At 35.6% G+C, this 12,196-nt stretch overlaps 2 protein-coding genes across 2 annotated transcripts; one reads left to right on the top strand and one right to left on the bottom strand.

Annotated features, from left to right (window-relative positions):
• Positions 1-1,515: 1,515 nt before the first annotated feature.
• On the bottom strand, positions 1,516-3,217 carry LOC141837218 (WAT1-related protein At5g64700-like). Its single transcript, XM_074724661.1, has 7 exons — positions 3,045-3,217; positions 2,898-2,960; positions 2,691-2,807; positions 2,341-2,590; positions 2,083-2,241; positions 1,769-1,920; positions 1,516-1,663 (listed from the first exon to the last, which is right to left on the bottom strand). The coding sequence occupies exons 1-7, from the start codon at positions 3,215-3,217 to the stop codon at positions 1,516-1,518; spliced, it is 1,062 nt and encodes a 353-aa protein (XP_074580762.1).
• A 5,634-nt stretch (positions 3,218-8,851) lies between these two features.
• On the top strand, positions 8,852-10,571 carry LOC141841658 (protein BYPASS1-LIKE-like). Its single transcript, XM_074729840.1, has one exon. The coding sequence runs from the start codon at positions 9,015-9,017 to the stop codon at positions 10,188-10,190; it is 1,176 nt and encodes a 391-aa protein (XP_074585941.1). The 5' UTR covers positions 8,852-9,014; the 3' UTR covers positions 10,191-10,571.
• Positions 10,572-12,196: the final 1,625 nt, after the last annotated feature.

Below are 12,196 nucleotides of genomic sequence, written 5' to 3'. Positions count from 1 at the left end.
TTTAAAAACTAATTATTGGATTCTTTTACGAGAGGGGAAATTAAGAAAAGCACATTTATTAAAAAATAAATTTGGTGTCTAATTGAAGCTGATAATTAAAATAGATCGTGCAAAATCATTTTGGGGTTATGAAAATATCTAACATTAAATTTTTTTATTAACTTTCAATATTAGCCATAAAATTTGAAAATTCTAAATTAATCTAGCTAGTTCTCCAGGCTTCGGATGGTTTAAAATTAATTAGAAACTCTAGTTAATTATTTTAAAATCACATGACACCTTCAAAATTAATTACTGAAATCTTAATTTAATTATTTTTAAAAAATATATAAAATGTTCTGAACCAATTAATATCTAATTAGTTAAATAAGTAAAAGCAAATTCAAACTCAACTTGCAAACTCACACCAAAAAAGATGCAAATTAAAGCCCACATGCAAGCCCAAGTCTGGGAACTAAGTGCACGCGATCGATAAATCTATCAAGTTATAGCCATATTTGTCTAGAAGTACATATCTATTTGTTCATAACCATCCTTATTTGAGAATGATAAATGACGTTAATCCATGTTTATTTCCAAAGATGGATCGAGGAAGGAAACTAATTAACTTAAAGTGATTTTTTTAAAAACTAAAAGTTGATCTCGCACGGGGCCTCTGACTCTCGAGATTGCGAGCACCGTTGGGAGAAATTCGACATGACCACAAGCACAAATTCAAAGGGAGGATGTCTATCAAAGGGATGATGACGAAGAAGAGGGATGGAAACGGATGAAACAACCTGGAGTGAATCATATATGAAGAATTGGCTTCAGATCTACAGAATCAGTAAGAATTGGCTTGAGAATTAACAGCTTTAATCCACAAGTGACAAAGGTTTATCAAGAAGAAAGATAGTGAAATAAATAATTATAAGTGCCAAAGGTTTAGCTAGTCTACCTCTAGATTCAGTTAATGCATGCATATTCTTGGAAAAATACCTCAGCTTTAATTAGAGAACAGTTCGAGATCTCATTATAGCTAGTCGGTCGTTTAAATATTTCATCCCATGCATGCTGGCTAAAGGTTTGTACTTCGTGCTTTTCGATCATCTATTTTATTATCTTTGGATATATATTTTGCTATTTGCCAAACCAGAATTAAGCAAGTATTACTTCTTCATTGTCGCTCATCATTTCGATCGGTTTCCATCAGAAAATTAATGTACGTACGTATATGGATCTATTACTTGATTTAATTTATATATATACGTACTAATTCCTCCACTGGACTTTGTTTCGATAACCTGTTCTTTTTGCGACAAGTATGCATTTGCAAGTTCAAGAACGAGGCGAAAGCAATTCAGTAATTAACCTTCATGAAACTTATATATAGTTTCTTGGTCTGAGAGAAGAAAATTATAACCTCTTATATTAGTTGTGAAGCATGGCCACTGAGTTAATTAGTGCATAACTGATAGAGAGGCTAATCGATACAAGTGCATGCGAACATGGTTATTCTAAAAATTAATAGGCAAATTACTCATGCTGTAATTCCTTCTCTTGCAGTTGCACATTCATGATCAATTTTTCATCTCGAGTTGGAAGCTCGCAAAGCATGCTCTCCTTGCTCTTTCCCCATAGAACGCCGTAAAGGCCTCCGACCATCAGGAATCCACCTATAACACTGAAAACAGAATATATATCTAGCTACTTTTACATTTGAATATATATATAGCTAAGATAACAGAGAATTATATTGCATGCTGAGATCATATAGTCAGTTACTCACCTTCCTAGAGAAATCATCTCTCCTAATAAAATAGTTGAGCATATCATTGTGAAAACAAGAGCTAACGGTGTGAATATTGCCACAAAAACAGGGCCCTTCTTCTCAATAATCCAACTTTGTAAATAGAAAGAAACTCCAGTCACAATAAATCCCTGCAACGCAAAGGAAATCTGAATTTACTATATATTTCTTTCAAAGGCTAAAGACATGACTGATCATCAAACATGCATATATAATTTTGCATGTGGTTTTTTGATATAAAAAATATATGTTTTACATGTTGAAGATATATAGAGTATGGGCAGCATACTTACACTATACATAATAGCAACTAGACCCATATCCAAATGCAGCTTCCATTTGGAGATCTCTCTCTCAAATGCCATGGCTACAGCAAGGGACTGAAGGGTGCTGAAGAGGCACTGAAGAGTTGTGAAAAGTAGCTTGGATGGGTATTCTTTCAGTATCTTTCCCTGTCAAACAAAAAAAAAAAAAAATGTTGAAATGCTGTAGTTCTTTAATTTAATTTCTTCTTTCTGTTATGATCATTTCCAATTTGGTTATGGGTTTACCTGTAGAACTAACCACATTGACCAGGTTAAGTTGGAGCTGATCGTGAATAGGGTTCCTTTGATCCATGTTGCCATGGAAGGAGTTGATTCATGATTCATAGAACCTTCACTATGACCATGGCCATGGAGATGCACAGGAGGGATGTGAGGGCCTTTGTAGAACGCAATGATCATTACACCTGCCAAACAAAGTGTTATCCCTACTGCCTTCCCTACTCCTGGCAAACTCTTCAGTTTGAAGGTTTCCATCCTGCAAAACATTGGTGACCATTTAAGCAAGTTTAATCAACCAAAAAAGTATCAAGGAACTGGATTTGAGCACGTACACGCGGTCAAAAGGTTTCACATACCCGAGCAGCAAGGCCAAGAAGAAGGTGAACACAGGAACAGTATTTGAACACGCTGAAGCCACTGATGCGGAAGTATACTTCAGCCCTATGTTGTTGATGTTCAAGCTCCAAGTAATCCTAATTAAAACAGTTCATTAAGTTCAATATGCGCATATATAAAAAACTACTTAGATATATTATTTACTGATATCAAGAAATTAAACTCACCCGAGCAATGCATGCAAGAACAGCTTCACAGCTATTGAAAGAGTCAGCGGTGGAGATTTTTTCCTGAAACCAAAAGAAATTAAGGATCGCAAATTGCTCATGCATTAATTTGTTGGACAAATTCCGATCGACCACATATTCACATACCTCTCGAAAACGAAGGCTACTGGAGCTAACAACAGAGAGGCGGCTGCTTGTCGATAGAAGACAAAGATGTAGGTGTTGACGCCCTTGTCGAAGATGAACTTAGAGATCACGTAGAAGCCAGTGTAAGTGAGTTGCACCAAGACTGCAGCAAGATAGGGTTTGCAGGCATCCATGGTGACTAGCCTAGAAGGATGAAGGGTTAGGAAAGCTGATGCCTGATGATGGAGAAGAGAGTTAGTCCCTCTTACGCCTTAAAAAGAGCGACGACGGAGCGTGCAACATTAGCGAACCTGAAAAGACTGCTTGTGGAGTCTGAGCAAATTTTATTCGCAGTACTTTTTCACATTTTGTTTAATTTTAGTCTCAATCTTGCTTTTGTGTGCTCTCTTCTTTACTTTGACTTCGCCTTTTAATTCAAAGAAATATATATTTATGTTTCAGTTAGATCGATTCAGTATCCTCTTGAGTTGCCTCTTTACAACAAGAGTAGCTCTCATGTGTGTATTTGGATTACTTCAGTATCATACACTTTTCTCAAACTCTGGTTATCTTCTATATTCATACATATATATATATATATGTTTTATTAGAATATATATAGTTTTAAAATTTAATCTCCATTCAATTATATTTCTTATCAACTTATTGATTAGTTGCCAAAGCTAGCAAGATTTGCACCACACAACACTTGCACCAGACTGTAGATCCCCCTTTTCTTTTGCTTTTCAAAATTAATATATTTATTTTCAAAAAAAATTTCTGGAGTATTCAAGTCAGGCTTTCTCTTTGTGATAAAAAAAATTTGCTACTTTGATGACTAAAATAAGTGTTCTGTTTCTGAAATATTTAAATATTTTAATAGTTTTATTCATATCAGATATTTAAATGCTTTGCTTTTTATATAAAAAAATAAATATAATAAGGCATGATTGTCTACCTCATTTTTTTTATATAAAATAAATTAACACTTAGACATAAAATTATATTAACACTTAACTAGTCAAATTAGTTGCTTAGGTAAACTCATACTAATTAAATGATCTTCCTCATTGACCAAGTTATCTTGAACTTTTAATTTTAATTAATTTGTTGATCAATATTCTTCACGTGAACTTGACTTGATAAAATGCTTACGTTAATTATATATATTAACTTAAACTTTTGCCCTTGAGAAAAAAAAAGGGGTGTAAAATACTATGCCACGAAGTCACTTCCCAATCACATATTCTATCATAGTAAGCCCTTTAAAATTTTAAGCAGGAAGAACAATTCTGTCTCCATTAAAGTAAAGCTAGTTCTATCCTTTGTGACCAAAACCACTAGTTAATAAAATAAGAAAAGGACAAGAGATAAGCTCGATCGAAATCAAAATTAAACTATAAAAGAGTGAATGAGAATTGAAGCATCAAAGAATTAAAGGCACTACTGCATATATGGTGACAAGTAGAACATTAACTTTCATGTTTTCCATTGCATCCCTAATAATTTTTTATGTGATTTGACCTAATTTACTCATCTTAGTTGTACTTTAATTTGAGTGCATCTTATTTCATTTGTTCACATGTAAAATAGCACATTAGGCAATTTCGACAAAAAGAATCATATCTAAGCATAATGAAATTGCTTTAACAAGATCATATAGGCCACTTAAAGGTTAACAAAGTGGATATCAAGTCCATAACTAGGTTAAGGAGCTCAAGTGCCTCCACTAGTTATTAGCGTAGACCGATATATTCACATCATTCGACAAGTGTCCCATTTTGAACAATTCTCCAAATGGCCTAATTAGTTTCAAAGATCAATCAATCTTTATATATATGCTCCTTCACACTCTTCCTTCTCCTCCTCAAGCTTTGTCTGTCCTAACTTGGGTTGTGTAGTAGATCTTTAGACAAGTCTTTTTTTCTCGCTAAAGTGAAAAGAAATGAGAAAAATGTGTGGAGCTAGAGGCTTTTGCTTTGGATATATTGTCAAGTCACAAACTCAAAGAAAGGCAACATCTAGAGAAGTTCCTTGCCTTAGAATGAGTAAAGTAACTAGGATGGATACATTGTTCGAAAATGAGTTTATAGTAGTTAAGTGCCAACCTTTGCTCAAAATTGGTGATTTTGAAGTGCGTCTATGATAGTTAAGTAGAAACATGAAGAGGAAAAAAATTGGCTAGTACATTCCAATTAATAAAGTAGGTTTTAAAGGTTTGATAATTGTTCCCACAAGTGCATCAACATAAAAGAAAGGGATTGCACAGTTTCCATGTGGCTTCATTCACTTCGACCCTATTATTTTCAGTAGAACCTTTTTGAATTGGAAGAGTAGAGCAATTATCTATCAAATGCACCAGTCCACAATTTCCAATATCTTTTGAAGAAAAAAAAAACACTACATTTTAATTTATCTATTCTACTTGGTGTTTGAGTAGAAACATTTTTTCCTCTTTTTTGTTTTGTTTTTGTTTGGATTCTCAATTGAAGTTCTAAAATGTGCAACAATTTTAAGAACTCAATTTATTGCTTGAGCATCCTTTAATTAAAGTGTTCAAATCTTCTAATTGATCTAAAAAAAGCAGTTTGTACTCTTAAAAAAGAAAGCACAATGTGCTCTCAAAGCAACTGCAAATTAAGTTTGCTTGTTCTTCTCTTAACTTTATAAAGGAAAAACAATAGTGGACCTATCTGAAAGCAACAATGAGAAAAAAGAGTGGTACTACTTGAAGTTTTTATTGTCGAAAGAAACTACTAATGCTTACTTCTCCTTTTTATGATTGAGAATAAACAATCTAATATAATATTTGTTATATATTGATGCATATGAACTAACTGATCATTCCTAAGTTTGGAGATGGTGGTAGTTTTTGAAAAGGAATGCAACTCTTCATATGAAAGTTTGTGAACATTTTGAATTGCAAATCAATTTCACATGTGTAACTTGAACAAAATGATTAAGATGATTTTATTCACTTGCAATATAATAGAGGAACACAAACACACTAGCTAGATGTGATGTGACAATTCAACTTTAATATTCTGGAGGTTGGTTTTTAGTCGAGTGAAATTGATTATAAATAATAAAAAAAATAGAATTAGGGAAGATTAATTTGAGCTCATGTACTAGAAGAATCTTTCTAGTTTCCATTATTCCATCCATCAACAATGGAGTCATCTTTCTCCCCTCCTGTTGCACTCATCCTGTGAAGAAAATTTGAACAGTGTCATTGAACAGGTTCAAAAGGCCGACCATTAAAGTGAGCCGCAACAGAGTGCAACTTCATTTTAAAACAATTTTTTCTCTTTTTTTATATATTTATTTCCAATCTCAAAATCAAAATTAAAGTCATCACTCAATGAATTCCAGCCGTGTGTGGGATTTGGCCCACAACTTAAATTCTTAATTTATTTGGGCCGAAGCCCACTGTGATCTTGATAGAGTTCAGTTCAGTTCAGTTAATTAATAATTTGGCTATAGTTAAACAATAACAATCGCAATGTTAATTTTGTATTTACACATGGAGATTTGACTACGGTTAAACAATAACAATTACTTTTGCCCTAAATAAAAAATAAGTTTTATTAACATAATACAACTTAAGAAAAAAAAGGCCAAATTTTCATTCCATGGATGATGCCCCAATTCATCTAATTGTGTTTACTAATTAATGAGGCTCCCTTGAGTCACCATGTGGTAGAATTATCACAGTAAACATGGATAATCTCGATAAAATCGTATGACTATACTCTTTCACATGAGGGTCTGTTTCTTGATTTACCTTTTTATAAATGATTGTGGGATCAACCGTGTGAGACCTTTGGAGTCAAGTATGATCTTTTGCCGTAAATTATTAATTAATGAGATAAACTTGTTGTAATTAGGGTTGAACAATCGATTCAAAATCGAACCGATCGAACTGATTTAACTTAAACCGAACAAATCAAATTTTTTTTAAACTATACCTAAACAAATTAAACTTTCTAATAAAAACCAAATCAATCAAACCAATAGCACATCGATTAATTTAATATTTGACAGAATTAATGGAACTTTTTAAGAATGATACATTTCTATTCGATTTTAATTGGTCTAAGATAAATGTTTAAATAATCTAAAAATCATAAAAGGCAGAGGAAAAAATACCTTAATACAAAGGACTAAAATTCTTTGAAGTTTCTGAAAAGATTTTAAATTGTATTTTTTGGATCTAAAATTGAGTCGTTATAGATTACACTCGTAATAAATATAGATATCTAAACGAGCTTCGATTTAATATATTATAGGTCTTATATCCAAGTCAAAAGTTATATATAATTTATTAAAGTCTATAATCAAAATGGGATCCAATTGGTCATAAAATTTTAAGCTCTGCTGGTCCTCATCAGATCCCCTACGTCAGTCAAAACTTTATCAAACACAGGGAATATCAAAACTGACATTTACTAGCACCAAATACCACACTGTGTAATACTGAAATCAAAATTCAATACCATATAATATCAATTTATTCGATTTTAAAATCAATAGAATTGTTTAAAATAATTAATTTTTTAAAATTAAATTCTAAAATAATCAAATCAAACTTTTAATTTAATCAATTCGATTTAATTGAATTCAGTGTATAGATTTTTTGAAGTTATTGTTAGAAGTTGGAACCGTGCGCTTTGACCAAACTGGAGATTTTTTTTTTGTGTTGTTCTTCCGTCTCACCCAAAGTCAAAAATATACATGTGTGCGGTTCAAACATATCAATTGTCAACGCACCATATTTTTCACATGAACACTAAAATATTCGTCGTATTTAAAAATTATACGATTCATGAGATGATTGGCGTCTTCAACCTTCTCCGGGCCGACCGCATAAATGCCTTACCCATCGAGCCCGTCCGTTCCCGGCCGACGCCTTAATCCTACGGCCCGTCTGGCATTCGTGCCCTTTCCGTGCTCTGTTTAATTAGCCGGCCACCGTTTGATTATCCTCCTTTAGAAATTTCCACCAGTGGGCCCCGCGAAACAATTGGGTGTGACAGCGGGTAGTAGAGAAGGACAGGCCAACGGCAGCAAGTTTCAGATCGAAGGATCTTACAGAACAGGATGACGTGGACCCCTCTACGACCCATTCGTTGTTCATGGCTACCTAGCATATGGTCCTAAATTTATATAAATTTATTTTAAAATTTGTTTAGAGATTAAATTTTGTAGAATTTATATATTTTAACTAGTTCAAAACTATATAATTATTTTACTAAGAATTTTTATACAAATAATTGAGATATATTTATTTTATTTTAAATAAACCAACATTTATTTATTAGCATAAATTATCTAAATAATGATCTAAAAGATGATCAATTCAATTTTATTTGCACAAGTAAAAGTACATCCGTCTAAATATTTTTGAAATGGGTAATTAAAATACATTAAAAATATATTTTGGAGAATCGTTTTAATGATAAAATAAAAATAAAAATAAAAATAAATCCTTTTGATAAATAAAAACAAAGTAGGGAGGGTAGTATCGTCAAGTAACACGATAGTCAACGAGCGCAGATTAAGCGCGGCCGCACGACGAGCAGCGCATAGAATATGTATGCGGAACCTTAGGAGACGAGCACGGTGTTTGTGTTTTTTTTTTACCTGCCACGTGTCCGAATGTCGTCACGACTCTTTTAGTATAACAGACGATCGACATCACCCGTTTTTTCACCTAAGAGATATAGTTGGGAATTATTAAAAGGGATAAATTTGTGTGGGGCCCGGAGAGGAGGGGACGAGTCCCTTTCCCAAGGCAATAAAAGAGGAGCGGTAGGGTTTCGACGGCATCCGCCACTGTCCTCTCTTCTCTTCGTTTCCTCCGTCGATCGATTCATTTTTGTTTGTTTGTTTTTTTTTTTGCGTCGGAAATCTTTTCTTCTCCGATCGCGATCGCGATTGGGGTTGGGTGATGATTTTCGCCTTGGTGCGTGGGGATTTGGCGGTGTGACGATGCCCACCGCGGACTTCCATGGGTCATCGACGCCCTTCGCCTTGGCGGGGCGTACGTTGCTAAGCCTTCGTCGTGATCACTCCGCCAATCCGATGGATCGACGCAACGCCGACTCCGGCGAGCAGCGGGAGCTCGACGCTTTCCAGCAACAGGTAGCGGACCTCTTCAATGATCTTGCCGGCGGAGACGACGAGATCTTATCCATTTCCTGGCTGCGGAGGCTTCTGGATACGTTCCTCGTGTGCCAGGAGGAGTTCCGGGGGATCTTATTCGGCCACCGCCGTCCCCCAGCCACGATCGACCGCCTGGTTTCCGACTTCTTTGAGCGCGCCGTGAAGGCGCTCGACATTTGCAACGCGGTGCGCGACGGTATCGAGCAAGTACGGCAGTGGCGGAAGCACATCGAGATCGTTCTCGTGGCCCTCGATCCGCATCAGCGGGAATTCGGGGAGGGACAGCTCCGCCGGGCCAAGAAAGCGCTGTGCGACATCGCTATCCTCATGCTTGACGAGAAGGACTCGGGTTCCATTGTCTCCCATCGAAATCGTTCCTTCGGACGTAATGGAGGCTCCTCTTACTCGTCAAGCAGCGGGTCTGGTGGCCGCCGCTCGCACTTCCGCTCCCTCTCCTGGAGCGTCTCTCGTTCCTGGTCTGCAGCCCGACAACTGCAGGCCATTGGGAGCAACCTATCCGCACCTCGTAGCCATGAGATGGCTGAAACATCTGGATTTGCAGTGCCCGTTTACACGATGAGCTCAGTCCTCGTCTTTGTGATGTGGTCTCTGGTGGCGGCGATTCCCTGCCAAGATCGTGGTCTCCAGATCCACTTTTCCATTCCTCGGGCTTACCTTTGGGCGCCCCCTGTCTTGGCCCTTTATGAGAGAATAGTAGAGGAGTTCAAGAAGAAGGAGAGGAAGAATTCTATTGGCCTGTTGAAGGAAATTCACCAGATCGAGAAGTGCGTGCATCACTTAATGGACGTGATAGATGTTACCCAGCTCCCCTTGACAGAGGAGAAGGACATGGAGGTGAGGCAGCAGATGCAGGAGCTGACCCAAGTCTATGAAACTATAAAGGAGTGTCTTGATCCTTTGGAACGTCAGGTCAGGGAAGTTTTCCTTCGGATAGTACGAAGCCGCACTGAAGGATTGGATTTCCTGAAGATTTCTGATTGAGTTGTCTCATTGTGGATTTCCTACCAGTGAAATTAAACATGGAACATTGATGTTATATAAATATAGTCATTTTAGATTCGGGTTGCCAAGCTCCATGTGGATGGCCACAGGCTAGTGACAGAAGAGCCTGCAAAGGAAAAGAATCAGGAGATGGATGGAATGTTTTCTTCCACCAATAAATCAGCAGGTAATGTCTTGTATCTACGTAAGTGCATTCTGTGAAAGAAACTGATTTGATTCAAGGTTGTTGTTCTGAATCTGATTGTGGTTCATTGCTATCTCTTTTTATATTTGGATTGCTGTATACATGTTTCAATGTGATATAGACAGTGACCCCTGTGAATTTCCCATAGCCCCTTCTGTATGTTGAATGATTGTTTACTTGATGCTTTGTATACAAAGAATTGGTTTTTGTAGAATTCACAATATATGTAGAAAACATGAAATTAATGGTGTGGATGTTGGGTGAATGGTTCAAAAACATAGTGCTGGCTACCTAGTCACTAGATCGTTCAAAAGATATTGTATTTAGGGTCTGTAATTACATCCAAATAAAAGTACTAATGCATGCATGGTGTTTTAATATGTAGAACACCATGGTGCTTCATGGATTATTTAGCTCCCAATACAAATAGAATCAATAGAAATGATTGTCAAATTTTGTTTTTTGTAGTGAACTTACCCAAATTATTATTCTCCTTTAACCAGGATTCGTTTCTTGAGTAAGCACTTTTCAATAGTTTCTTTTCATTGGATTTGACATCATCCCAGATTTTATGCTGTGTGAATAAGGAAAGCCAATTTGAACGATTTCATGACTAAGATACAAATTTATAAGCCTCATTTCTCTTAAAACATGGTCAATAAATTGGTCTAAACTGCATCAAAAAAGGCTATATTTTATTTTTGTCTTTTTGGAAAAGAGAAGACCAAAAAGGCAGATTAGTACCACAACTTTAGCAACAACTTATAAATAAGCTTGGTAATAGACATTGTGATGAAGAACTATGGTCTTGAACAAGGAGTTAAATTGAAAATGTGCACTGACAGAGTTGGCTAGAATTTCATGTGATTCTGTAAACAAAGTTTACATTCCATCATTGTGAAATCAATCTATACGGTCCGATAAATAGTGAGCTAATAATTGGATTTTTTGATAGATGGAAAACATAAAATTAAAATGCTCCAGAATGTGATGGACAGTGAGGGAGTGTCCACAATATTTGGATTTGACTAAACCCAGATATTGCAGGTAGAGCTCGTAGCTATTATCTTAAATAGGTTGGTGAGACTATGATTTTGAGTGGGGAATTAAATTAAAAATGTTTGACATTGTTGAGGATATCTGGCAATTTGCGTAACTAGATTGTGTTAGAAAATTTCTTCCTCATCTTGTGTACAGTGTGATAAACATGTAGTTTGTTTCCTGATGCTTAGAAACATTTTCACATCTGTTTATTCATTCTGGATTCTGAGTAGAAATTTGATACTTCATCTTGTGATAGATCACGTTGAAACCTGAGACCATCACTTCTGAGCACTATCCATGTTGTTTTGTTCCTGTTATCATAGAAATAAAGAAGTATGATTAGCTCAGAATGACAAGCGTCGAAATGCATACATGTTGATATTTTTGCTAAATAGGAACCTAGGATATTCTTGAATTTGTTCATATTGCTAGCAAGCTGATTATGATAACTTGCCAAAAAAAGTGCTTTGTGTTGTTTTCTAATACTCAAATGAGTTAAGAACCTCCTTACAGCAGTTATCAACTGAATCTCCTTTCCTTTGATGATGAACTTAAATAGTTAATACATTTAGAGTAGGTAAACTATAGTTGAAATATCTACATCTTGTATTTATTCTAAATGACAGCTTTCAAGAATTAAACTTTCTTATATCTAGCATTTGATTTAATGCTGGGTGAGTGCTTATAATTGGGATGCCTGATGTCAGTGAGAATAAAAAAGAAAAGGTGTGGTCTGACAATATGCAGTCAAGGCCAC

The sequence above is a fragment of the Curcuma longa genome, chromosome 11, assembly GCF_044706935.1.
Source record: "Curcuma longa cultivar G26 ecotype Majalengka, Jawa Barat chromosome 11, ITB_CL_G26_1.1, whole genome shotgun sequence".
Classification (NCBI taxonomy): domain Eukaryota; kingdom Viridiplantae; phylum Streptophyta; class Magnoliopsida; order Zingiberales; family Zingiberaceae; genus Curcuma; species Curcuma longa.
The sequence above is the reverse complement of the archived record's forward strand: the minus strand, read 5'-3'. Positions and strand labels throughout refer to the sequence as shown.

Coding starts and splice junctions, on each gene's coding strand:
- LOC141837218 (XM_074724661.1), bottom strand. CDS start 3,217: ATGGATGCCTGCAAACCCTATCTTGCTGCAGTCTTGGTGCAACTCACT. Junction 2,961..3,044: donor GTAGCCTTCGTTTTCGAGAG/GTATGTGAATAT, acceptor TTTTGGTTTCAG/GAAAAAATCTCCACCGCTGA. Junction 2,808..2,897: donor TTCTTGCATGCATTGCTCGG/GTGAGTTTAATT, acceptor TGTTTTAATTAG/GATTACTTGGAGCTTGAACA.
- LOC141841658 (XM_074729840.1), top strand. CDS start 9,015: ATGCCCACCGCGGACTTCCATGGGTCATCGACGCCCTTCGCCTTGGCG.